General features: G+C 58.3%; 1 protein-coding gene across 1 annotated transcript; it reads right to left on the reverse strand.

The window, feature by feature from the left end:
- Window positions 1-4,527: 4,527 nt before the first annotated feature.
- On the reverse strand, window positions 4,528-22,530 carry PXDC1 (PX domain containing 1). Its single transcript, XM_070361325.1, has 5 exons — window positions 21,708-22,530; window positions 9,861-9,952; window positions 9,378-9,495; window positions 5,549-5,660; window positions 4,528-5,375 (listed from the first exon to the last, which is right to left on the reverse strand). The coding sequence occupies exons 1-5, from the start codon at window positions 21,961-21,963 to the stop codon at window positions 5,258-5,260; spliced, it is 696 nt and encodes a 231-aa protein (XP_070217426.1). The 5' UTR covers window positions 21,964-22,530; the 3' UTR covers window positions 4,528-5,257.
- Between the last annotated feature and the right edge of the window lie 4,294 nt (window positions 22,531-26,824).

Here is a 26,824-nt window from a genome sequence, read left to right on the forward strand (position 1 = left end):
GCAGAGCCTGGCAATACCCTGCATCTGTTGGACGAAACCGGCTGGGAACACCCCCTCGGCAAAGTCTACTATGAATTGCTCCTAACATGGGTGTCCAGTAACAGAACCCATCACCTACTGGCCACAGCTTGTTCTCCAGACACTGCTAAGCATTCCCATGCTTTCTTTCACTGGATCCTGGTAACAGACTGGGAAGAACCTCTGATCACCCCACTTTCCAGGTGGGTAAACTGAGGCGCAGAGTGCTCCTGGGCCTGGCTCGGAGTTACCCTTTGGGGGTGTAGCTGAGCTCTGAACCCTGTCCACCTGGCTCCAAAGACGGTGCAACTGCTGCCTAGGGATTTACCACAGCAACTTCGACCCTTATCACTAGCACGCGACTGTTAAGAGGAGAATTACAGCCAGAACCACTTCACTCCTAAACGGTAATAACCATCAGGAGCAGTGATCAGCATCAGTCATAGCATTTGAACCTGTTCCAGGCTGAGAATCAGGACGGGGAGAGACAGAGACGATGGGCTCGGCGACCTTGTGTGAGAGAAGGGAAGAGCCGGGCTTCCGAGAGGGCGGGCGAGCCCCCGGCATCGGGCTGCTTGCAAATCTTCCAGACCCCACACCCCCCGGTCCTGCTCAGAGCTCATTTTGGAAGCTGATTACTAGGACAATAATCAAGTAAATGGTGGAACGTATTCAGGCTCCTTAGATTTTTGGAAAAGATTTGTGAAGAGAGAATTGTCTGGGATATTCCATTCAATTTATCACCAGTTTCTATTCAATGCATCACCCAAACTGGTTTTCACGTCCCTGTGCAGAGCCATCCACGCAGAATGGATTACGTGGCCTCTGAACTGAGGGCTTGGGGCCCAGTGAGACACAGGTCTGTAACCAGAACATAGAGGTAATGAGCCCACTGGTGACTGGAAGACCCTCGTGGTGATGGCGGAGGACTGGCTGGCCGCACCGCTGGGCCTGTGCCTGGACGGGGCTCCAGCCATGGGTGGGCTGTGGGAGCGGAGCCCTGCCGGATGAGATCAGGAGGTCCGGGCTCCACACAGAGCAGTGGGGTCAGGCAAGGCCTGCAGGTCTGGGGCCTGGGGGCCACAGCACACCCAGTCCAGGCTCCCCTGGGAGCAAACGAGGCGGGGCGGCCGCCAGCCAGCAGCAGTGACGGCACCCAGGTCAAGGCCCCCCTGCCGCGGGAGCAGCCCCCCAAATCTAGCGGTTTTCCTGGACAACCTGGGACCTTCCAAATCCAAACTTGCCTCTGGCTTCTAGTGACCCAGGAAGCCGAACGGCCCGGCCCCCGCCCCCAGTCAGCCTCAGGAGCTGACTGCCTGTCCTCCTCTGGCAGATGCGTGGACAGAGCCTGTGGGTTGCACATCCTCATTCCTTTCTCTTAGCTTCCTTCTGGGGAAGCGCTGGCGCGACCATCCCCCACCACCACCCTGCGCCCGAGGGTTCAATGGAGCCAGATTCCTGCGGGTGTGGACACCGCCCGGCGGGGCGGGGGCGGCAGCGGGCTGATCTGCCCAGCTGAGGGGGAGAGGAGGCCCCACACTGTCTTCCAGGGGCTGGGATGACAAGCATGAGCCTCCCACGCCAGGGCTCTGAGCTCGTCTAACCGGATCCCAGGGCCCCCGAGGGGCTCCTGTCTGCAGGCTGAGCCCAGGCCTGAAGAAAGCAGCTCTGCTCAAGTCTGCGCTGGGACCAGCCTGGACAGCAGAGACCGCCCACCCATGTGTCCCCCTCCTCCACCCACACGGCCGGGAGGGGGCGCAGACTGGCCTGTGAGCTGCCCGCCCTGCCGAGCTCCCCGGAGGCTGAGCCGTCAGGCCCGGTTTCAGGCCCAGGGGTGAGTCTCATGCTCAGCCGCGGCCCTTACCTCCCTGTGACCACAGTCCTTCCTGCCCACCCTGCAGCCTCCCCGGCCTCCCTCACACTGTGTTTAGAGTTTTCCACCCTGTGGATGATGCCTTCCCCTCCCCTGCTCCCTGCGGTGGCCTCCCCGCCGCCTAGAGGCTGGTGACTTCAGTCCCCTCCCAGCATCGCGGCCTCAGGGCTGGGAGGCCAGGGCAGCTCTGCCTAAGTGCTCAGAGCACCGACTTCATGGATTGTATTGAAGTCTTCTGTCTGCAAAACAGCAGGCTGACTCAGTCAAATCAACTCCACTCATCAAATTATAAAACATAAAATAACCCAGTGGGAGGGGGATGAGGCTTGATCAGACCGCTCTCAGTGAGTCAGCGTTTCGAGTCGCGGGAGGACTTCGCACTCCCGTCGTCCAGCTGTTCCAGCTTCTCAAAGCCCTACTTTTGACCTTGTCTGTTTCCATCAAACACTCGAGAAGCTGAAATGGGCAAAAATCAAACCCTTCTGTGGATGGGGTGGGACGCCAGAGGGCTACCTGGTCATTAAGCTCCCTTTCAGGAAACGACAGCAAACAGTTCCAAAAATAAAAACGTATTTTCAAAACCACGAAGAGGAGGTGCGGCCTGCGGTCAGCAGCAGCCGTGTCCCCGGGCCGCACACACTGGCCAGACCTGCTTCTCCCAGAAGAAATGGACTTCAGCAGAAGACGCCCGTGTTCTCGACTGGAAACTGTGACCAGCGGCTCCAAATCCACCCAGCAGCCTGGAGACCGTAGCGAGGCCAAGAGGCACACGAAGAGATGTGCAGCATGGATGACTATGGGACAAATGCAAATCAAAACTGCAACGAGGCATCACCGCTCATCAGAGTGGACACCGTGAGAAAGTCTACAAATAACAGACGCTGGAGAGGGTGTGGAGACCGAGGGGCCCTCCTGCCCTGCCGGTGAGGGATGCAAACTGGAGCAGTGTCTGGTGTACAGCAGTGACTCAGTAACAAAAACACCTCGTCTTTTTCAGGGTCTTTCCCAACACAGGTGGTTACAAGATGCTGAGTACAGCCCCCTGTGCTCTACAGCAGGACCCCGGTGTCTTCTCTTCTTTGCGCAGTGGCTTAAGCCTGCTGACCCCAGGTTCCCGATTCATTGGTTGACTTTGTGTGGCATCAGGTGGTTTCCATCAGCTCTGAAGTCTTGGTCCCGGGGGTATTTATACTGGTATTTGATCTAATTTCTTCCCTCCCTCTCCTCCAATTTCCACACTCACCGAACAGGTTCAACTCACCGGTGGACTTCCCCGCTCGCAGGGGCGTGTGGGCCAGCGAGCAGACTTCCCACGTCCACCCAAGCCCTCGGGCATCACTTCTCTAAGCTGATCGTCCAGAGCCCGAAACTCCTGGTTCTTTCACTTGCTTGACTCTCGTTACTTCTGCTTTTTGCAACACCTCTAAATTGGGGTGCTTCACGTAGAAAGTCAGATTTCCAGCTTCTGCTGAAGGGCCGGGTGGACTGGCTGCTCTGTGCCCCCAGCACTCACGTGACCACCAGCTGCCACACAGGGCACGAGCCCAAGTCCCCACCGCCCACAGCGGCGTCCTCACCAGGAGTCTGCACCGGCCCCGTTTACTGCCGCGCTTGAAAATACCGATGTGTACGCCTGCTCCTTCCAAATGTGGGCACGCCACAAATGGGCCTGGAAGATCGTGTTTTCCAGGAAAAAAAAAGGAAGTCAGAGAACGCTCTGATGTATTTTATAGGAAAACATGCAAAAATCTGACCGTTACCTTAGAGGTCTCGGTGCACGCTGACCGGAAAACGGTGGAGCGCTGTGTGTGAAAGCTGTGGCGGGCCTGGGAAGCCGAGCTGGTCCTGAGGGGTGACACGGTCCCCATGAGCTGAGGAGAAAAGGGAGCTGCCGCCACTGTGACCCCACAGCTGGGGAGAAGCCCCCCATGGAACGTGGATAACGAGGAAGATACCCAGGCACCAGCGATTGGAACTTGGACGCTGATTGGCTGAGCGTGATTGATTCTAACCCTGCCAGGAGGAGGCCCCCTCCATTCAGAACTGAATTTGACCCCCAAGAGAGGAAGGCAACTGTTGACCCCGTCGGCCACCTGACTGCCTATTAGGAAGCGGGCTGGAGGCCAGGGAGGTGTGGAGGCCACGGGAAGGCCATCTGCTGCCCGCCGGCTCACAGGAGGGGCTTCCCGGGGCCGCCAGTGGGGAGCGTGCAGGAAGGGGAGACCCAAAGTCAAAAGCACACACTGCCTGTTTCCTTTCCAGTTTAGATCCGCTGGAGAAGGGATCGGCTACCCACTCCAGGATTCTTGGGCTTCCCTGGTAGCTCAGCTGGTAGAGAATCTGCCTGCAATGTGGGAGACCCGGGTTTGATCCCTGAGTCGGGAATATCCCCTGGAGGAGGGAAAGGCTGCCCACTCCCGCATTCTGGCCTGGAGAATTCCATGCACTTGGTAGTCCATGGGGTCACAAAGAGTTGGACACGACTGAGCGACTTTCACTTCTTTTTTGCACAGATCACTCCCCAGGCCGAGAACACACTTCCTAAAGGACAGCGAGTGCTGGGGCGGCCGGCTGGCCGGGTGGTGTACGGGGTCTCCTGGCCCCAGGGCAGGGACAAGAGCCACATGGTAAACAGATCAGAGGAGAGCAATGTGTTTTATTTCATGAAAATAGATTAAAAAACAGATTGTGTAAAAGAATTAGGATTCTCAATAATTTACTATTATTTACATGAGCAAATTCTGGTCATTAGTAGACTCTGTGAGGAGATGAACACGTAGAACCCAGACCCTCCCTGAGGGCAGCGGGGGACCCGCCAGGGCCCTCGGTGACCTCCCGGCTCCCGTCTTCTCAGGCTGACGCAGTGGCTGCATCATCGCGAGCTTGGTGACGGGCAGGGGAATGGCCCCCGGCCGCCCGGGGCCCCAGCGTCCTCACCCCTAGCAAGAGGCCAGGTGGGCTCCATCCTCTCTTTGTCCCCCATGCGGGCACCGGTCAGCAGGTCCCCTGTGCCCGCAGCCGATACCCCACTCACGACCAACCTTCTGCCAACACCCCTGGGCTGACACGAAGCCCACAGCTTCTGGGAAGAAGGTAGGAGGCAGGACTGGAAGCCGCACACCCTGGTCCCGAGAAACCTGGGTGACAGAACCACCCCCCGTGTCGTCCAGAACCCGGGGACCCAGCAAGGTCTCACTTGAAACGTCCTGTGCGCTGGTCCAGGGGGCACGTGGGGGAGGGTGGCCGGGTGCCCTCCCGGGGGAGGCCGGGTGTCCAGTCCTGGCCCGGGCCGTCTCGCAGGCACTTGTGGCCCGTCCAGGCTCGAGGGGGCAGGTCCCGGGCGGCGGGGGGAGGCGCCCGGGGGGCTCAGTCCAGAATGTCCGTCTCGAAGGGTACCAGGTGATAGTAAGACAGGTTGGTGACGTAGGCCGCCGGGTCGTCCCCGTCCTCCAGCTCGGCGGGGAGCTCGCCCCCGCCCTCAAACCTGCGCGGGGAGGCAGGCGGTGAGGCTGGGCGGGCGCCTGACCCCCGGCCGCCCGAGCCAGCCCCCAGGAGGGGAAGGGCTGCCCGCGGAGTGCAGGCTCCCAGCCCTGAGCACAGACGGGGCAGAACCCGCGGACCCAGCTGGGCCCTGCCAGAGACAATCAGCCCACTTACAGGTGCTCCGCGGGGTCCACGGCCCCGTGCTGGTCTTTGCCGTTCGGAATACTGTGGTCAATAACGATCGTTTCCGTATTTGCTAAGCAGAATCCATTGGACCTCATGATTTCTGAAAACGAGAGCAACGGGGGAGGTAACTCACAAGGGGGTCAGGGTTTGAAGTTCTGACATTTGGGGTCACGCATTTCTTCTCGTCCACGTCCTCCGGCTGACACTTCCTGGACTGCATGCCCTGCCCTTCCCTCAGCAGACCACAGACCCCAAGAATAGGCACCGGGGGGTGGGGTTGGGGGGCAGTACCAGGGTGGCAGCTGCCTGAACGCTGGCTAGCCCACAGCCACCAACCCTGGTCAGCAAGTCCCATGCTCAGGCCTTCCACCTACCTCACTTTAAAAACGTGCTTAAAAACACTCCAGATTCCTGCTGCTTTCCCAAGGGACCACCGTCTTCCACGCAGGCCCTGACGCATGCAGACAGCTCACAGCACCATTCTCTGCCCCGGTCAGGCCACAGGACGCCCCGTGCTGCCATCTCAGCGGGCGTCTGATGCCCTGGTTATCTGGGGCACTGTTTCCTTTTATTTCTTATACCGTAATCACCATTTAGATTATTTTATCCCCATGGACAGATTTGCTCTTTTTAAACAAGTGAGGCTGTAATTTCATGTCTGCTTGTAATCTTTATAGGCATTTAGGTACTTGGATCTCAGTTTTCTCAGCTTCTCTCCGTAGGAAGACACTTAGGGGAACTACGCAAAACAGAAGGCAGAAAACTAGACTCCTCCTCCCGCTCCCAGGACAAAATGACTGTTCATCAATCAGGTTTGCCGAGTAACGGCTGAAGTTTCCTCCGACATTCTGGAGAAGGGGTAGTGCACGTCTCACTGGCCCTTCCAGGTGGGCCGTTGGACCTGCCCCCCGTGAGCGGCACCAGCAAGCGGCTTGTCCCCAACCGCCCCTCCCGGTGGAGCCCACCCACAGCCCACCGTGAGACGGCTCGTGAGTCAGAAGGAGCCAAAAACCAGCAAGAAGTCGGTGCTTGGACCCACCAGGGTCAACGGCACCACCCGGTGCAAAGAGGAGGCCGAGAAGCGCCTGAGTGGGCAGAGAGGCCCGCAGGGGACGAGCCCTGACAGCGGGAGAAAGACCCCCAACCTCACAGCTCGAAACGCGGGACAGCACAGAGCCACTTTTTTTTTTTTAATTAAAAAACAATTTTGGGGGCCGCATCGTGCAGCACGTGGAATCTTAGTTCCCTGACCAGAGATTGACCCCAGCCCCCCTGCCTTGGGAGTGTGGATCTTAACCACTGGACCACAGGGGAGCCCCCAGGACCACCTTCTTTTCTGCTTTTATTAACTGACTCAAATCTGCCCCAGGAAGCATGTAAAACCTCAGCGACCTCAGCACACCAGCTGACAACCCCAAATCCTCTCTCCTTCCCTCTCCAGGGGAACTGGGCGGGGAGGGACCCTACAAGTGAAAACAAACATGACTGCTGCAAATAGAGTCACCTCATACAGGAAGCTCCTAGTCTTTATTAAGTGTGAGACTTGCAGTTCTCGGACGTGGAATCTAGAAGATGGAGCCAGACCCCAAAACACATTTGCTGCAAATCATTCCTTAATTGTCGGTGAAGAGAAGCCAGCTGGGCCTCCAGGAAACTCCAGTTCTACCACTTAAGCCTGTGAAGGAGGTTACTCTTTGCTGTTTCTTAGCCTGTAAAATCGGAGAAGGCAACGGCAACCCACTCCAGTACTCTTGCCTGGAAAATCCCATGGATGGAGGAGTCTGGTGGGCTGCAGTCCATGGGGTTGCTAAGAGTCGGACACGACTGAGTGACTTGACTTTCACTTTTCACTTTCGTGCATTGAGAAGGAAATGGCAACCCACTCCAGTGTTCTTGCCTGGAGAATCCCAGGGACGGGGGAGCCTGGTGGGCTGCCGTCTATGGGGTCACACAGAGTCAGACACGACTGAAGCGACTTAGCAGCAGCAGAAGCAGCCTGTAAAATGGGAATAACAGTGTCTATCCTGAGTGGCACTGTGCGGGGGGGGTGTTAAATGAGAGAGTTTTTATAAAGAATCTAACAAACGCTGGTGAAAATTAAGGCTGAGAGTGTACAAATGCCTGGCTAATAAAAAGTTCGGAGACGGCAATGGCACCCCACTCCAGTACTCTTGCCTTGAAAATCCCATGGACGGGGAAGCCTGGTGGGCTGCCATCTATGGGGTTACACAGAGTCGGACATGACTGAAGTGACTTAGTAGTAATAAAAAATTATATTTCCAGGCTTCCCAAACCTGAATACTCTGGGTTTTGTGGCTGATATAAATTCAAAGGTGTATGCTTCCTTTTAAGCTGCACAGCTTTCTTAGAGTTGGTAACAAGCTTTTAGATTAACATGGTGTGAAGAATGTTTCCGGTTCCACTGACCCAAAGCCTCGCCAAAGAGGCCAGAGCACTTGCCAGAACCAAGGCCCTGGGAGGCGGCTGGTCCTTATGCCACGAGCACCTAGCGCCACCTCGTGGAGGCCTGGCCCCCAGCCTGTCAACCTGGAGGGTGAGTGAGTCAAGGCAGGGCTGCCCCCCAGGCTGCATCGCCTCCAGAGAGGCCACGTCAGAGACGTCTGGGAGGAAGGGTGGTGAGAGAGGGCCAGGGCCCTTTCAGGACGAGGGAATTTAGCACGACCAGAGTGGATGTGCACGAGCTGGCCTGTGGGAGAGAGGAGACAGGCCCGGCGGGGAGGAGGCTGAGGGCCTGTTTCGAGGGTGGCTCTGCAGTGACAGGAGACCCAGAGGGGCCACATCCCAACCTGCCCAGGACCACAGGAAATCAACAAATGAACGAGCCAGGAAGTCAGATACGGGGTGGCGCACGTGGGTACTGACAACGCGTCCCCGGGGGGGAGCCCGGCTGCTGCAGACTCCGTGCCTGGGGACCCCCGAGTCTGTGCACACCCCAAACATGGGCCGAGGCTGGGGAGCAGGGCGGCTCTCAGCGGCCGGGACCTCAGGGGCTGGCGGCGCTGCCGTAAGAAATCGTGCCGTGGAAAGGACTCCTGAACTGGCCCTCTTCTCATCTGGATACATTCATTTCCTCACTCGGTGAACGACGAAGGTACATCTTACCTCCGGTGGGAGCACCCTCCCCGTCCCCCCAGGGGGTGGTCCCACACGACCTCGCTCAGCCCAGACAAGTCCCTGGGCTCCCGGGACAGACCTCTCCCTACAAAATGCTCCTCGGAGCCTCGCCTGCAGCACCGAGGAAAGAGTCTAGTGCTGTGATGGCACTTGCAGCCCGGATCAGAGGAAGCTGCCAGCGGGCTGAGCCCTGGCTCCGCCCTCGCTCCCCTGAGACCTGTAGGACAGCTGCCCGTCTCCTCCCGCTGCTGACTTTTGCCAGAAGGCGCGGCCCAAGGTGCACACTGAGGAGCCGCATGCCGAGTGTCCCTTTCTGTCCCACCTGCCCTAAAGCCCAGAGCAAAGGCAACGCTGCGCGAGCCGAACTCGTGCTTTTGCACTTGGTGATGGATTCCAGCCATTCGCTTCAAGACGCCTCACTAATGCTTTCCTCACAGACTGTTTCTTTTTTTAAAGTAAGTTCTGATTTACACACCTTTGGAAGCAGGCAGCGGGCCAGCAGGGAGAAGCACACCGCTTCACGAGATCTGGAAGCAGCCCCGCCCTCTGCTTCTGCCTTCCGGGCCCCCAGGGGGGCAGGCGTGCCCAGCTCGTGGACAGGGCTGGGAAGGTTTCCGGGTCCCTCGGCCGCGCACGGCAGCGCCGCACCCACACCCACCCGGCGCCTTCCCTGCACTCTCACCTGAGATCTTCACCGGACTCTGAAAGCCGCACTGAATTTTATGCACGTTGTCATTCTTTAACACCTGATCCAGGGGCGACCTTTCGAAGAAGGTGAGCACAACTTCTGACCTGGAGTACTGGGAAGAAACATTTTCCTTCCTACACACGTTCCTCCTGCTGGCGGGATGGCATGGGCCACGTCCCCGCGCCCCGATCAGGGGCTCGGGGGGCTCGGGGCCCAGGGCAGGCAGGATGGGGACCACGGGAACAACGCAGGCCAGGACTGCGCTGGCGCTTCACACACGTCCCCCTCACGTTCCAGTAAACTGTGAGCCCCTTGCTTCCGCTTCTTCCCGGGGGGAGAGAACACTGGAGCTCCCAGAGCCCAAGGACGCACCCTCTCCTAGGCTCCTGGCCCCGCCCTGTCCTCCACGCCTCCAGGAGGATGCCTGCCACCCCACCTGCCCACCCAGCGCCCTGCCCCCTCGGCCCGCACCCCCACCTTGCGAGGCATGCTGATGATGGCCTTGAGAAGCTTCTCCACCTCGTTAAGCCTGGTCTCGATGTCATGGGCGTCCTTTATGGCGATCAGTCCTGGGGTCGAAGCAGAAACGCCTCCATCAGAGAAGCAGACCAGGACGGGGGCTCCCAAATGAAATACAGACCAACGGGCAGCCCACAGCAGGGACACCACCCTGGGGTCGCCCTCCACAGAAGGGCATTCAGGGCCCTCTGGGAAGGGCACTCAGCCTCACATGGGCTCAGTCCTGCCCTGAGAGCCTGGTCCTCAGCCCCAGATCAGGTTTCAACGACCCAAAGAGTGATGAAGGTATGTGCTGAAGAGGGGCCGTCTGAAATCCACAGAGAGACCACCGAAGGCCTCTCTGAGTGGGACAGTCAGGCCAGCTCCATCTACACCCTGCACGGGGGGCAGGGCCAGACCCTGGCCCCCACAGTGTGGTGGCTGCAGCCAGGGAAGCTGCCTCCCCCTTGCCCCGTGACACAGCCAGGGTGACCACAGGGCCCTTGGAAATGGAGCCCATGCTAGAGAAGTCATTTAGATCTGGGGTTTAGAAGGGAAAAACCAGATCTTTACTCAGAAAAAACCAGCATGGGCATGACTCATGGCATCTTCCAGGGATCTGAGCTTCTACCCCTCATTCCAGTTACCAGACGTCTTGACTGGCTACTAGAAATCGCAGTGCTTAGTCTTTAAAATACTAGAGCCAACAGGCGGGAGGAGAAGGGGACAACAGAGCATGAGATGGCCGGATGGCATCACCGACTCGATCGACATGAGTTTGAGCAAGCTCCGGGAGTCGGTGACGGACAGGGAGGCCTGGAGTGCTGCAGTCCATGGGCTCGCAAAGAGTCGGACACGACTGAGCTACTGAACTGAACAGCACAGAGTTGGGGTGCATTTCCGTTTCCCCGTGAGCCGTGCAGAGCACCGACCTTCCCAGGACCAGCCCTTCACATCAGCTTCCCAGGGAAGCAGCAATGCGGATTCCCAGGACATGTCACGTGACCCGGGACCCAAACCACAGAGGCTGGCATCCCAGAATTACTTTCAGTCACTGAATCTCAGTTTTCAGAAGTCCCGGTTTTGTTTGATAGGAGAATGGTTGTTCATTTTGCAGGCAACTCACTAAGTCCACATTGAGATAAAATTAACTTCCTAAACTGCCTGACTCAGAGGCCCCTCGCATCAGCCGGAGTCGAGGACATCCAGCCAAGGTCAGGAGCTGGTCCCTGAACTACCTGGAGACAGGCCAGTGCCCCTTCACCTGCTGACCCGGGGTCTGCTCATCAGTGGCCTGTCTGGTCCTGACCAGTGCTCTCGGCCACGTGGGCCCACGCAGCTGGCCGCAGGGCCCAGGCAGCTGGCAGCAGACCCCAGACTCTGGTCCACACACCCCGTGCCACCCACCGCGTGGCGGGCGCCTCAGCCGTTGGCAGACAGACGGGGCTGAGCCACCCCTCTCTCCCAGGCTGCCCGCCCCACCGCCGCCCAGCAGGCTGGTGGCAGCAGGAAGGGAAGAAGCTATGCCCGGGGCAGAGTCTCAGGGTCTCAGGACACATCCTCCCAGGCCTGGTGCTTGTTTAGAAGTCCACACACATACACACACACACACACAAAATACCACACACTTCACAAACACACAAACACTCCACACATACACCACACACACACTCCACACACACACACACTCACACACACACACTCAGACACACACACACACACACACATTTCACACACACACACACTCCACACACTGCACACACACACACACATTCCACACAGCTCTGCCATCCTTCTCCCGCTGCGGGCAAGTCTATGGAGGGAAAGAGGGATACTGCAAAAATCCTCTGAAAAGTTGTTTTTAGAGAGGACAGTTGTATAAATCATCCCCATGAGGTGCTTCTTGTTCTTAGACAAGAAAACCATCACATCTCAGCTTTTATGACACCTAGATACCGCCGTTAAGTCACTCAGGTCCTCGTGTTTTTATGTTCTGTAAGGACGATACAGGAAGATCAGCCTTGTGCATGGCCAACGCACACAGCACATTTATGCCCACTTTCCAGGACATAAAGCCCGCCATTGGGTTCATAACCACCAAGGGTGCCCCTGGGTCGGTGAACACACTCTGTTCTCCGCTGACCTTCCTGCAGGGCTCCAGCATCAGGACGCAGCGCACAGGACGCCCAGGGCGACGTGCACTTCCGACACAGCAGCTGACGCGGGCGTGTGGGCAGACGCACTGAAGGTTATTCGCTGTTTATCTGGCATCCAGACTTACTGGGTGCCCCGTAGCTTCACCTTCCTGCTGACCTGCTTCCAGAAGGAAGCAGAGAAAGGCAACAGGTGCTTCGTCAGACTTCCAGTAACACATCGCGTTCCAGCTCGGGGCACAGACCCTGGGGACCCTGCCCAGCTCGTGCCCTGTGACCCCGTGCCCTCATTCTGAGTGGGACCCGGTAGTTCTTGCCCCACCCCGTGTCCTCAGCCTGAATTCTGTCTGTGGAAAAACTTTAGCCAATGGATAAGTTTAATCAGAGAAGTGAGGACAAGCAGGGGAAAAGAAAGGAGAACAGCCAAAGGAAACTACATGATGATGACAGTCAGTAAGCATGGTCGAGCAGCTTTAGTTTCTTCTCAAGAGCCACAGGTGACATTCGGAGCCACTCCTGTGAGCTGTCTCACAGACACGGAAACCACCCCGCCACAAGTGGAGAAAGCACATGATGGCCAGGCTGCAGCGGTGACGTCTGTGTGTGCACACGTGTGCTCAGCCCAGTCGTGTCCGACTCTCTGTGACCCCGTGGACTGTAGCCCACCAGGCTCCTCCGTCCATGGGACTCTCCAGGCAAGAACAATGGGGTGGGTTGCCATGCCCTCCTCCAGGGGATCTTCCCGACCCAGGGACTGACCCCGTGTCTCTTACACGTCCTGCATTGGCAGACGGGTTCTTTACCACTAGCGCCACCTGGGAAGCCCCAGAGGGGAAGCCAAATGGTGCTCCTAGGAAACAAAACACTTCAAGACAAGAGGGGCTGAAGACATTTCAACAGGAAAGAAGCTGCCAGAATCCCTCCAGCAAGAGCAGAGGGACAGGCGATGGTGTGACGCTCTGGCTTTTCACTGGGGCACTTTTGTTTCCCCAAAACAGACGCCCAGAGACCACCAAGCCGGCTGGGACCAGCGTCCCAGAGACCACCAAGCCGGCTGGGACCAGCGTTCCTGAGGCAAGCCCTCCTTCCTCCGAGGGAACCTGTCCACGTGAATGACCAGGACTCTGGCCTCTTCCCAGGGGGGGGCTGTGGCAATAGATTCCGCTGGGTGCCTCTGAGAGGCTGCCCCCTGCTGCTGCAGAGCCCCTGTCCCAACCTCACATCAGAGCAGGGAGGGGTCACCACCAGCCACGTGGCCTCCAAGGGCCGGGCCCTCTCCACACTCCAGGGCCCACATTTCCCTCTTCTTCTGGGCCTGGAAATCACTGTCCTTTGGTTATTTGTAAAGTGGGGGTGGGGTGGGGAGGTGAGGGGTGGGTGGCAGTGAGGGGTAGGGGGTGGGGAGGTGGGGGGTTGGGAGGTGGGGGTGGGTGGGGTGAGGGGTGGGTGGGGGTGAGGGGTAGGGGATGGGGAGGTGGGGGATGGGGAGGTGGGGGATGGGGTGGTGGGGGATGGGGAGGTGGGGGATGGGGAGGTGGGGGTGGGTGGGGGTGAGGGGTGGGGGGTGAGGGGTGGGGGTGGGGTGGGGAGATGGCAGGGAACACAACGGGTACCTGGAGACCGCACCGTCGCCCAGGACAGATGGCGCATTGAGACCCCAGACCAAGCACACGCAGCTGGGGGCTTCCTGCTCTACCTGCTGCGTTCTTCCTCTGTGATCGACAGCTTTGGCTTTTACTGACTGGTACCGCTCTTCCAAATGTCACTTGTTTACAGTAAGGATTTTAAATTTTATTTTAAAAAATGTGCTGAAGTACAATAATTTGGGATTGTCTAGGAACATTAGCTTTTGTATTCCAAATATTGTTGATGAAGCAAAAACTGTGGCAATCTTGTTTGACCCAGTTTTACTGTCTGAGATCGCGGTTCTAAAAACTGCAGGAGGGTTCGGTGGTTTTGAATTTGCAAGGTTGGGCAGAGAAACTCCAAGGCCTCTTGATTATGGGCTGTTGTCATTCCAGGGCCAGCCAGCAGAGGGCTCCAGCAGCCCGCGAGGACCCGCCGCATCCACGTCGTCGGCGCAGGAAACTGGCTCGGAACATTTCACCGTCCTGGAAAACGGTCTCGTTTCTGATAAAGCACAGTCACTAATACAACGTCAATTTTAAAAGTTCACTCTACACAGCTTCTGATGTGAGAAGTTTATCCAGACGTCGCCCAAAACAGTTAACAATTTGAAACCCAAAGACTGATAACACGACTGTACGTAAATTTCAGTACGTTGATTTCACATCCTTTTCCGGGGTTAAAATTCAGGCTAGAGCAGCCAGGGGGCCCTTTCTGTCCAAACTGCCGCAGTCTTGAGAAGCAAGACCACGACATGAGCTTCTGTGAGTTCCAGGGTAGGTCTTTATACGAACACGAACACCAACTCGTTCTCGGAACCCAAACTGAGCGCGCTGGTACAAGCACAAAGATCAGGCTCTGAGTAGACACGGACCACCGTTCTCGCCGCCGACACCGGGCCCCACACCCCACTTCCCTGGTGGAGGCCCCGGTGACCATGCCAGCCTCCAGGGATGGGCTCGGGGCGGAATCCAGCTGAGCGCCTGGGGCCCCTTAAGTTCTGGGTGTGAACACAGATCCTTCTCGGGTCAGTTGGGAAGGCGAGTCCGTCACCCAGAGAATGCAAGTCTCTCGACTGCAGACCCATGACAGAGCCCCAGGGAAATCTTCTGTGACGTGAACTCTCTGACCAAATCAAGTAAGACGTTGCATTTCAAAAGTCCACCCTTCACTGTCCAGAGAAGCAGACGGCTGGACAAGGTGAGGAATGCAGAGTCACCTTGTCTGCACAAGAGATAAACATGCTTTAAAAGCTGCCGTTGCTGTTTAGTCCCTGTGTCGTGTCTGACTCTTTTGCGACCCCATGGACTGTAGTCTGCCAGGCTCCTATGACTATGGGATTTTCCAGCCAAGAATACCGAAGTAGGTTGCCATTTCCTTCTCCAGGGGTTTTTTTCCAACCCAGGGATCGAGTCTGCATCTCCTGCATTGGCAGGCAGATTCTTTACCACTGAGCCACCAGGGCACAGTGTAATCAAATTTTGGAAACAAAGCGTTTTAAATTTTCCAGGAAAACTCTCCATGATAACTTCCTAAATATGTGTTGTCTGTATAGACAGTCAGGGTAAAAGCGGCGGGGACTCACTCAGTGAGCTCGAGAGCTGACCCAGGTGATTCTTCTTCCGTACACTCAGGGTCCAGACCGCAGCCCGCTCTCCCCAGGTGGACTGCGGCCTCCCACCTCAGCGCTGGGGCTCCGGTCTCTGCCCTGGGCTCCCCCTGCTGCACACGAGGCTCAGTCCTCCCCACTGTTGGCCTCCCTGGCCCAGTGACGCTCACGATGACACTGGGGGCCGGGAATTTCTCCCCCGATCCTCCCAAGGACGAAGAAGGGCAGGGAGAGCAGGCAGCGGAGACAGAGGGCAGACACGAGGCAACGCGTCTGGAGACCCGGGAGCTGGCTGAGGGAAGACTGCTTGGCTTCTTCCCACGCCTGTGAGGCGCTCCCCTTGCACCAAGCCCTCCTTCCCCAGGCCGCCTCCTTCTCCTCCAACCACGAGCAGAATTCCTTACTCAACTTCAGACTCAGCATGCCTAAGGAGCCACTCGCTGAGCCTTAGTTTGCCTTAAAACTCAGAAGGAATTTAAGGAATAAACAGCACCCGCCCCAGGCCCTCAAACAGGAAGTCCTGGGCTGCATCAGGTGATGGGCACCGGATGACAAGACCCTGTCCCCGGGCCGGCCAGGACGACGGGCACGAGACCGACATGACCACAGGGAGGTGTCCCCAGGCGGGCGCAGCAGGGGACTTCCCGGGAGCCTCTTTTCAGCCCTGGTGACCAGAAGGGCTGATGGAAGCCTCCAGTCACCCAGGGAAGTAAACATGAACAAAAGCACCCATGAGAATGATTTTAGTGGGACGATGATACCAAGCCCTGGCAACGTTGAGTGCTCGCTCACGGTCGCTCCCGCATCGCTCCCACAGCCCCTCCTGCAGCTCCAGGCGGAGCCCCACAGAGCGGGCACACCCAGCCCGCGTCTCAGGGTTCTGCCGTCACCACACACCCACCTTCCCTGGCTTTGAAGGCCCCCAACCACAGGCACCTTCTGCCTCTTGGGAAAGCATGGATAAAAACACACAGCGGAGTCACAGCAGGCCCACGCTATTTTACAAAGAGAAGAGGACCGCATCCCGGGGGCCAGCCCCAGGGCAGCCGGGTGCTACCAGCAGGGCCCGGTGCTGAGAGGCAGGGCCAGGCCTCCCTGTGGACATCTGGTGGGAAGGGGTCACAGCCAAGAAGCTCCAGAGCCAGCGACGGCCGTGAGCTTCCAACTGCTCCTTCCCCAACCGGGAGCTGGCCCGGTTCACCTGGGCCCACAGCAAGCTGAGACCACAGGCCACGTGCCACCGACAGGGGCGGAGTGTCCGGAGCCTGGACAGGGGGCTCAGAGTGACAGCCGGAGCGGGTTCGGAAAGGAAACCCAGCATTAGGAAGGGCGGGACAGCGGCTCCCAGGAGGCGGGTGTGGCCACCTCGGGACCTGGGGGACGGCAGAGCCTCACAGCTCAAGCCAGGGGCCCTATATATGGAAGAGGTTCAAAAATAGGTCTGTGAAGCAGAGAGATTACCCAAAATGCCCAGAGAAGGGAAAATGGCCCCCTCCTTGGAAGAGGGGGACCCCCTGCAGGGAAGCCAGGCTGGGGGCCACGCCAGGTGCGGGCAGGGCAGGACCCCAGCCCCAGTGCGGCACCCTCCGGGCGGGAGAAGGTGACCTTCACGCCGCTGCTCCAAGGCCTGGAGCCCTGCAGCTGCTGCTGTGTCTTCAGCCACTTTCACCAAGAAAGTGAACTCGGGGTCCTGCAGTTGGCCCCCAAATCAGACAGCGATCTTCCCTGGGGAAAGCACGGAGCTCCGTGCCCCGTCCGCCTGAGAGCAGGGCCTGGGAGTGAGCGCTGTCCCTGGAGCTGTCGGTGGGCAGGGGCGTCCGGGCCCAGCTGGTAGGTGCCGGACACCTTCCCTCCACCCCACGTCTGACAGAGGGTCTGTGAGGACATAGGCAGATCCAGGTCCCCAGGGGCAAGGGTGAACAGACGTCACCCCAGCACACACGCAAGCTCTCAAGGAGGGGCCTCATTTGGAGAAACGCTGAAAACTCCGCGTTCAAAGCCGGGCCCTCTATCAGCTCCTCCAGTCGGTATTCTGCCTCCCCTGACGCTCCCACAGGCACGTCTGGCCTCTCAGTAAACCCCAGGCTCTCCCTCCCAGACCAGCTGTTTTTGAGCACTTCCCACAGCTTCCCTGGGCTTCCCTCGTGGCTCAAAGGGTAAAGAAAGAATCTGTCTGCAATGCAGGAGACCCGGGCTCAGTCCATGGGTCAGGAAGATCCCCTGGAGAAGGGAATGGCAACCTATTCTAGTATTCCTGCCTAGAGAATCCCCATGGACAGAGGAGCCTGGTGGGCTACAGTCCATGGGGTCGCAAAGACCAGGTCATGACTGAGCGACTAAAACCCACACACATATCATCCCTGGCGCCTTCCCTGGTCCTCCTCCAGCCTTCTCAGCACGGCAGCCAGGCTGCCCGTCCATCCAGTCCCTGCGCTCCCCGCTCTCCATCTCCAGCAAGAGCCTCTCACTGAGCGCAATCTGCCCACTCCCCCCCCCACCCCTACCCGGCACCTGCCCTCCAGCCACAACAGCCCTCTCACTACTCAGACACCGGGGCTCACGCCCGCCTCAGGGCCTTTGCACGTGCGCTGACAGCCCCATCCCAGGCACTCACGTCCCTTTCTGCCCCCTCCCCCCACCGGCCCATCTGAAAGTGAACCCTTCACCTGCCCCAACAAGTTACAGCTCCTCTCCTTCCCTCCTTGAATTCCTTTCTTCTGAACATGTACAACCATCTACCATATTTTTAACTTATCTTGATCATTATCAGATTCTTCAAACCGAGACACAGAATCATGAGGGCAGGGGTTTGTCTGTTTTGTTCTCTGCTGCGTCCTCAGCACCTAGAAGCTGCCCAGCACAGGGGAGGCGGCAGGGAGATACTTGCAGAGTGAACACAAAGCCAAAGTGTTGGTATTACAGTATTCAGGAACCAAAGATCACCTGACCACTTTGGAAATAGAATCTCTTGCTGTGGAGATGACTGTATAGGGCCTGAAATGGGTGCTAGTAAAAAAAAAAAAATATATATATATATGATCAAAATAGTCCCAAAACTCCAAGGAGTCATTGGGAAATTCTGCATGATTGTCTTTTAAAGCGTAAACCTTTCCAGACGTGAGCAATGTAACAGGCAAGTGGCCTTGCCACATCTGGTCAGGAAGCCCTGAACCAATGTATTACGCAGAGGAGATTTCAGTTGGAGACTTGGCCCACCTGTGTCAGAGTGTGGAAAAAAGCAGAGGGATGCCTCGGTCACCCAGAGATAATATGCACAGGAAGCAGCCGCCTCCCTCCCCTGGCAGGGGGACAAGGAAACAAGGACGCAGGCATCAGATCCGGACGCAGGGGAGCATAAGGTCAAGATGCCAAGGAAAAGGACAGAGGAAGCAGGACAAGTCCCGAGCGCTGCCTCGCCCAGACGGAAGGCCAGGGAGGTGGGCCGGTGAGCCCCGAGCCGCCACTGCACACAGGGGTTTAATACCTCACCGGAAACGCACACATTCCATGGACTGACGGCCAAGGCAGCACCGGTGCATGCAGAATGCAGGGACAGTACACGCGCTGCACAGAACATGCTCCCACCGCAGCTCCCCAGGGACCAGGACAGAGGGCTCCGAATCCTGAGTGCACGCGGGATCTCAGAGGCAGGTTGGGGCCAGGGCTGCCCCGTGCCCTGGAGGTGCCCAGTCTTCCGCTGACAACAGCCACCAGCGGCCAGGACGCGCTCTGAAAGCCAGACTTGCTCACAGAACTTTTGAAAAAGACAAGAGGGCCAATCTAACCCAGCCCAGAAATATGCAATAAGTTTAAACTGAGGGCCTCTGATGGGGAATTACACTGAGAACACTTGCCAGCTCAACCAACACCGCTTCTGGATGCCTTTTGCGTGTATGGTTTGGACCTCCAGGCCATCTTTTTATGCAAACAATGAATCTGCCTGGAAATAAAGTGAACTCCTTTGACCTTATGGAGATGTATTTTATTTAGCAAACAACTTCCCTGGACTTACAAGGATTGAAGGAAGGAAAAGGCCTTCCTGTGGGTGTACCACACGCTCAGGTGGTGCTGGGGGCAGCGGCGTGCCTCCAAGCAGAGAACCGAGACCCAGACAGACGGTGAGGTCGCCCCTCCTCGGCCCCAGAGGCGCGGAGCTGGCCTCACAGGAGGCCCCCCAGTCAGATGGCGGTCTCCCCGCTTGTCTCGACTGTCAGGACTCTAGCTGGGATGATGGTTCCCACAGTCCATCACGGCCGTTAGAGAGCATGCACACCCAACCCTGGTCCTCTTCTAACTGCCCCGCACCCCATCGCATGTAATACCCACGTCTTTGTGGCTTTCCCCTTCAGATGCTTAAACGCAGCTATGCGATCCCTTCTGGGTCTTGGTTTCTCCCTGGTGACCACGCTCTTCCTGTCTCCCTGAGGGTGCCCACTCAGCAGAGGCACTCTCTGTGCTGACACTTCAGAAACTCAGGACTGACCCAGTGCAGCCTGCACACAGAGATAGAGCTGGGAGCGTGCATGCGCACAGCGGGTATGCGTGTGCACGGCAGGCGTGTGTGTGCATGATGGGAGTGTGCATGCGCACAGCAGGTGTGGGTGTGCATGATGGGAGCCTGCCTGTGCACAATGGGGGCCTGTGTGTGCAAGGCAGGTGTGTGTGTGCATAATGGGAGTGTGCACATGCAAGGCAGATGTGGGTGTGCATAATGGGAGTGTGCGTGTGCAAGGCAGGTGTGGGTGTGCACTGTAGGGGCAGATGTGTGTGTACATGATGGGAGTGTGTGCACGGCAGGTGTGTGTGCACAATGGGGTGTGCGTGTGCACGGCGGGTGTGGGTGTGCATGATGGGGATGTATGTGTGCAAGGTAGGTGTATGTGTGCACGATGGGTGTGTATATGTGTGCACGATGGGGGGTGCATGTATGCATGGGGGTGTGGGTGTGCACAGCGGGTCATGTGCCTCACAGTCACCCACCTTCTGCACAATGTGGGTGTGTGTGTGCACAGCGGGGGTGTGTGTATGGCGGGTCACACTCACACTCACACCTCACACTCACCCACCTTCTGCTCCGTTTCCTCACCAGGTCCCAAGACAACTGAAGCTGCGCCCTCCTCCCCAACCCCTGTGACCCTCGTCAGAAGCCACTGAGGGTGGCAACAGGAGCCACATCCCTGGAGGGCTTACTACTGCCAGACAGGGGGCACGCGTGCCAACCCACACAGGGAAAGTGGGCGCGGAGTCCTGCATTAAGGGGAGGAGCCAGCCCGGAGCACCACTGAGTGGGGTCCTCTGACAGTGAGACCTGGAGGCCCGGGAGGGGATGAGGGGAGGAGGGAAAGGCAGCCTCTGTGCTAGCTCTCGGGGGCACCTGTTTGCTTATGGCCCTCCCCATTCCAGAGAAGATGAAAGGCATTGAATAAAGCTGGTCCTTCATCTAAGCTTTCCTGATTTGGGCATCCAATTGATACACTGAAAATACAGTAATACACACACACCCCCATACAGCAAGTCAAGGTAAACTGCTGCCATGCTTGGGATGGCATTGAACTCCCCTCCAGAGTAGCCATCAGCCTGAGACTCCAGCGGCAGGGCCAGCAAACTTGCCAGCGTTGGGAGACTTGCCAAGTGACGCGTCTGCCAGAAGATGTGTCATGAGAATGAGCTAATTACCCAGATAATTCACACTCGGGGCGGGGCTGTCACCAGGGGGGTGGAGAGTATCCCAAGAACTCAGGGAGACGCCCCTGAAGGTGTCCCTGGGCTGCGTTCAGAGGACAGCGCCGGCCTTCTCAGCGGGGCAGGTGGTCCTGCGTGTGGGGTGGGGAGGAGGCCCAGCCCTCCAGCCCTCCAGCCTCAACTTCAGCCTCGGCTCCCTCTCCTCCAGCCTCCTCTCCACGGCCTCCAGGGCCAGACCGTGGGCCGCGGAGACGAAATGGGAAGCCACCCAGTCCCCGAGAGCCAGGAAAGTCACAAGGCCTGGAGGAGGCGGCTCGGTTCATCAAACCCAAGGCGGACCCACCCCAGCGGCCCCTCCCGGGGAGGGACAGAGGCCGCGTGGCACCTCGCACTCAGGCTGTCGGCCACCGGGCCACCAGGGACAGGAGGAGCGGCCCCGCGGGGTTGGGGGGTGCCGCCAGACAGGGCGCGCCCCCCGCGGGACGCTGTCCTTGACTCTTCCCCAAGGCTCCCGCAGCCCCTCCTGCCGCGGTCGCAGGGGCTGGCCGTTGGCTCGCCCGTCCCGCCTGCCTCGGCCCGCACGCAGACTCCCGCCCGCCCGCCAGCGCTTGCCATCCCGGCTTAACAAGCGCCCCTGCAGGCCCCCTCTCGCACTTTACACGAGCCCACTCCTGCCTCCCAGACCTCGAGGCCCTCGGTCCCCGAGCCCCCTGACACCCTCAGCCACCCAGTCCTCCAGGCCGGGCCCACGCCCACCTTGGCGCAGCGGCGCGCGCGCCAGCTCCGGCCGGTCCTCCGGGAAGGCGTCGCGGAGGCGCTGCCACAGGCGGCCCAGGTCGGCCAGGCTGCGGTGCAGGTAGAGCACGCTGCGGTCCGACCACTCGGTGCGGATCTCGAAGAACTCCTCCTCGTCGCCGCGCCGGCTGACAACGAGCCGGCGGATGCCGTTCACCCAGCAGCCGCGCACAAACATGTTCACGAGCGACGTGCCCTCAAACACCGCCGAGGCCATGCCGCGGGCCGCGCATCCCCAGCCGGCAGGGGCGCGCCCGCCCGGGCCGGGGTCCACCCGCGGCCGGGGTCCGCGCGGGGTCCGTCCGGGGCCGGGAGCTGTCTGCAGCCGGGATCTATTCCGGGCCAAGGTCTGTCCGGGGTCCACCCGCGGCCGGAGTCTATCCGGGGCCGGAGTCCGTCCGAGGTCTGTCCAGAATCGGAGCGATCTGGAATTTGTCCGGGGTCCGCCAGCGGCCGGGGTCCGCGTGGGGTCCGTCCGGGGCCGGGAGCCGATTGCAGCCGGGATCTATCCCGGGCTGGGGTCCGTCCGAGGTCTGTCCAGAGTTGGAGCGATCCGGGGTTTCTCCCGGTTTCTCCGGGTTCGCCCGAGGCCGGGGACGGGCCGAGGTCCTCCCTTAACCTGTCCGGAGACCGGCTCGGTAGGGGCCCGGGGCCGGGGTCCGCGCGCTCTCCGGGGTGGCGCGGCCACAGGCTTATAAGGCGCTTCCCATCGCGGGCGGCGCGGTCCCGACGTCGAGGCCGAGGGCGCCTCCGCCGTCCCCGCCTCCGGGCGGAGGGGTGGCCTGGCCGCCGCGCCCCGCGCCGCCTCCAGAGCCCGCGCCGCTGGGGCCGCGGGTCCCCAGGCCGCGGGGCGGAGCGGAAACCCGAGCGCCGGCCCCGCCTCCGCGCCCCGCCCGCCCGCCAACCCCCTCCCCGGGCCGCCAGCCGCCGGCCCGGCCCGGAAGAGACTGAGCCGGCCCCGGGTGGCGACTGTTCTCGTCTCGTTTCTCGATCTTGGGAAACTCTCGGGTCGGGGGGCTACGTGCCCCACCCGACCTGCGGGAGTGGAAGCTGAACTTACGCGCGGCGGGGCGCACCGCTCCGGGGCCCCGGCGCCGGGACTGTCTGGCGGGTTCCCGCCGCCCGCACGTCCACCCCGGGCCGGGCCCGAGGCCGGAGCCGCCCGCCCCGCGTCCCCCGCGCATTCCAGTCGCGCCACTGCCCGGACGCAGCAGGGGACAGACGACGCGGCGGGCCCGCGCCGGCTCCCCAGGGCCCCCACCCCCGGAAGGAGAGGGAACCCGCTGCTCAGAAGCAGGCCGGGCCGGCGGTGGGAGAGGGCCCCGGGGAAGAGCGTCCCCGCCTGCGCTGGGCGCGTGCTGAGCCCAGGGCTTTCGGGAGTGGCCCCGGGGCAGCTGCCGGGGGGAGAACCTGGGGTCGCAGCCGCCCGCTCCGCATGATGGTCCTCACTGGGAGGTAACTTCAAGCCAGAGTTCAAGACTCGGAAGTTAGTTCAGGCTTTGGAACTCAATTGCAGTGTCTTGGGCGACCTCACGTCGCCCGAGGCGGGGTGGTCAGACCCAGGGCGAGGCCCTTCAGCGCTTTGCACTTCTAGAAAGTCTAAAGAAGCTCGGCAGAAACGGTGGGCACCGAGGGCCGGTTGCCGGTCACGTGAAGCAACTTGTCCGAGGGGTGTGTCCCCCACACCTCCAACACACCCCCAACACACCCTCACACACAATCACCATCTCCAAGTTTTGCTCAGCCGGCTCCAGTGATTCGCCCATATCAGATCGTCAGCTTTCGTCCAAGTTTTCATCCAAGTTTTCATCCAAGTTTATCTTTACCTCCCGTTTGCCTTGTGAGCTGGGAAGAAAAGGTGTTTCCCACAGGCTGGCGACTCCCCAAAGTGGCAGCAACCTGTCCGTGCTGGTGACTGAGGGGCTGACTGCTGAATCCTGGTGACTGATGGGCTGACCGCGGGGTCTGCAAGAGAGACCAGAGGGTGGAGGTGGGGGGCGGGGCCGAGTATTCCCCCGCCGCTCCCCCCCCCACCCCGCACCCCGCACCCCGCACCCCGCACCCCCGCCCCGGCAAAGCCCCACTGAGGCCTCCCGCCTCTGTGCCCCTTCCCCCTCTGCCGTGGGCATCTCTCCCACCAGCATCTCTCCAGATGCGCAGGAGCTTTAGGAAGTCAAGTTTAGGAAGTCAAGTCTAGGAAGTCAAGTCAATCAGTCACATCCGACTCTTTGCGACTTCTCTAGCCAAGAGTACTGGAGTCGGGTGTCATTTCTTTCTCCAGGCGATCTTCCAGACCCAGGCATCGAACCTGGGTCTCCCGCATTGCGGGCAGATTCTTTACCCTCTGAGCCACCAGGGAAGCCCAGGAGCTTTTATGCATCCAGCCAAATCTTTCCTGGGAGCAATCAGGTCTTGGTTTCCCTGTTGCCTAGGAGACCTAACTTCGTGAGGCAGCCCTTCAGCTGTGCCAGGCACTCTGGTCACTAAACAGAAGGAAGCGTTTTCCTGTCAGGGATGTTTGTTTAAAGAGACCTGGAACTAGAGAGTAAAAATAGCAACTGCCCAGAACTTACTAATCATTACAGAAATTCTGAGTAAAACAGTGAGCTGCCACTTTTTAATCCATTGTTTTGATACAGATTTTTAAAAATCTATTAAGAAAAATTATCCAAAATCTGAAAATGAGACCAGAAAAACAGTGATCCTTTCAATGTCCTATCAAAGGGTATTTTTCAAGCCCAAGGATTACTTCCTTTTCTAGTCAAATGTACTGGTGTTGGATGCTGCTATTTACTTTTAATGAAAGGCATACCAAGCTGTAGATTTGTGCACAGAAGAGATGCGAATAATTTTTGTTCCAAAGTAAAGTTAACGTCAAAGGTTATAATGTACTGCTCTATAAGACACTGACCATTTTTCTATCTAGCCTTGCAATCTTATTTTAATATAATCTGACTCTACAAATCCATTTCCACAAATGGTCCTTGAATCAGCTTTTAATCTTATAAACATCCTCAAAAATTAATGAGGTGAATAAACCTGTGCATGCCATATTTGTAGAAAGATAAGAGAGTCATGTTTAATTTGGAAACTTATACTTGGGGAAGTCTGACAAGAACGGGAGTTTTTACCAGGTTATGGAGAAACATGTGCCCTCCTTGAGTACTGATTTGGGGTAGCCCATTTGGAAAGGGCTCTTTGGAAGGCAGCTTGGCAGTTGTTAAAACTGAAGACAGTGCAGTGCTCGTGATCCAACAGTTCCTCTTTTAGAGTCGATCCAGAGAAACGTTCCCACATGAGCACCAAGGGAAATGTGCAGTGTTTGTGGTGGTGAGAAAGTGGAATGAAGACCTTCCACCACATACGGTGGTAGATGCGTGTGGTAGAACACTATGCAGCCACAGAAAAGGCACTGGTCCTAAAAGTAGGACCTGTGGTTTGCTGTTTAGCCTCTTAGTTGTGTCTGACTCTGCGACCCCATGGACTGTAGCTCCCACCCCACCCCCAGGCTCTTCTCCATGGGATTCTCCAGGAAAGAATACTGGAGTGGGTTGCCATAGCCTCCTCCAGGGGATCTTCCTGACTCAGGGATCGAACCTGCCTCTCCTGCACTGGGAGGCAGATTCTTTACTGCTACGCCACCAGGGGAAGCTCTGGAAACCATGTCAATGGAAAAACTATAGGTGGAAATGGCTGATGGGTACAGCATGGTGCTATCAACAGTCACGACCAATTTTTTGGCCAACCTAATAAACAGCCGGAGTGCACCCAGCGCTTGACTCCGAGAAGTGGGATTAGGTCCTAGTGAGGTAACAGAAAAAGCCCGAGAAGAAAACCTCACTTGGACCTCATCCCACTGTCCAGAGTCAAGCACTGGTCCAGCCCAGCCACCAAGTCCAGTGTGTCATCTCATGGCTCACCTGAGCCCTCGGTCTGGATTTGCCTTTCCAGGTATCAAGTGAAAGTCCCTCTGTTGTGTCCAACTCTTTGCAACCCCACGAACTATACAGTCTGTGGAATTCTCCAGGCCAGAATACTGGAGTGGGTAGCCGTTCCCTTCTCCAGGGGATCTTCCCAACCTAGGGATTGAACCCAGGTCTCCCGCACTGCAGGTGGATTCTTTACCTTCTGAGCCACCAAGGAAGCCCAAGAATCGAACACGAAAATGTAAGAAGCCCACGTCTGTGAGGTCAGCTGGGTGGTAAAGGGCAGAAAGTGTGCTGTCAGACCTCCGAGGACCCGTGTTATATAAACGTCAGGAACAGGCGCAGAGGAGGTGGGGTGGTTTCAGGTTGTGAATCAGGCTGATTGGGTGGCTGGGCGCCCGGGGCTACATAATACACGTGAAGCAGGAACAAAGAGCAGCTCTCTGGGTCACCTGCTGGGCTGCCAAGGCAGCTAGAATTGCACAGGTGTGTCTGAGGAGCCCGGGTTGTAGGCAAGCGCTTGGGAAACCAGACACTTTAATCTGATTCTTAAGAGGGAAAAATGGGAGTAAAAGACTGCATGAAATTCAAGGCCTTTACCCTTGAGGGGATGATCGTTTCTCTGTTTATTTTTCTTCGGTGGCGGTTTTGTTTGCATTTAGATTATTTTGTTAAGCTCTATCCTTTCCCAAACCCTGGCAGTTAAGAAAAGAAAGAGCAAAGGCTGGTGGTCACTCCAGGCCACCCTCCGTGTCCCTCCTGGCCTGCATCAGACAGCACGGTGGGGAGCTGGGGGCTCCAGCCAGGAAGTGAAACGGGGTCGGGGAGGCCCTCCCGGCCCCAGAAGGACCCCAGCCCCACTGGTTCCGCCGTTAGTCACCCCTCCCACCTCCACCCTGTGCAAAACGGGAGCTAGGGCGCTGCTTACATCACTGCCTGTGCTTGCGGTGAGCTGGGTAAGCTAGTTATGGGGACATCATTATTTTTGTCGGAGAAGGCGATTGCACCCCACTCCAGTACTCTTGCCTGGAAAATCCCATGGACGGAGGAGCCTGGTGGGCTGCAGTCCATGGGGTCGCTAAGAGTCAGACACGACTGAGCGACTTCACTTTCACTTTTCACTTTCATGCATTGGAGAAGGAAATGGCAACC

This window comes from Bos mutus, chromosome 23 (assembly GCF_027580195.1).
Source record: "Bos mutus isolate GX-2022 chromosome 23, NWIPB_WYAK_1.1, whole genome shotgun sequence".
In the NCBI taxonomy this organism is placed as follows: Eukaryota; Metazoa; Chordata; class Mammalia; order Artiodactyla; family Bovidae; genus Bos; species Bos mutus.

What these genes read in the sequence shown, in the direction of transcription:
- PXDC1 (XM_070361325.1), bottom strand. Translation starts at nt 21,963, where the DNA reads ATGGCCTCGGCGGTGTTTGAGGGCACGTCGCTCGTGAACATGTTTGTG. An exon ending in GAGTCCGGTGAAGATCTCAG is followed by an intron (nt 5,661 to 9,377) that starts GTGAGAGTGCAG and finishes TCTCGTTTTCAG; the next exon opens with AAATCATGAGGTCCAATGGA. An exon ending in GTGGACCCCGCGGAGCACCT is followed by an intron (nt 5,376 to 5,548) that starts GTAAGTGGGCTG and finishes CTCCCCGCGCAG; the next exon opens with GTTTGAGGGCGGGGGCGAGC.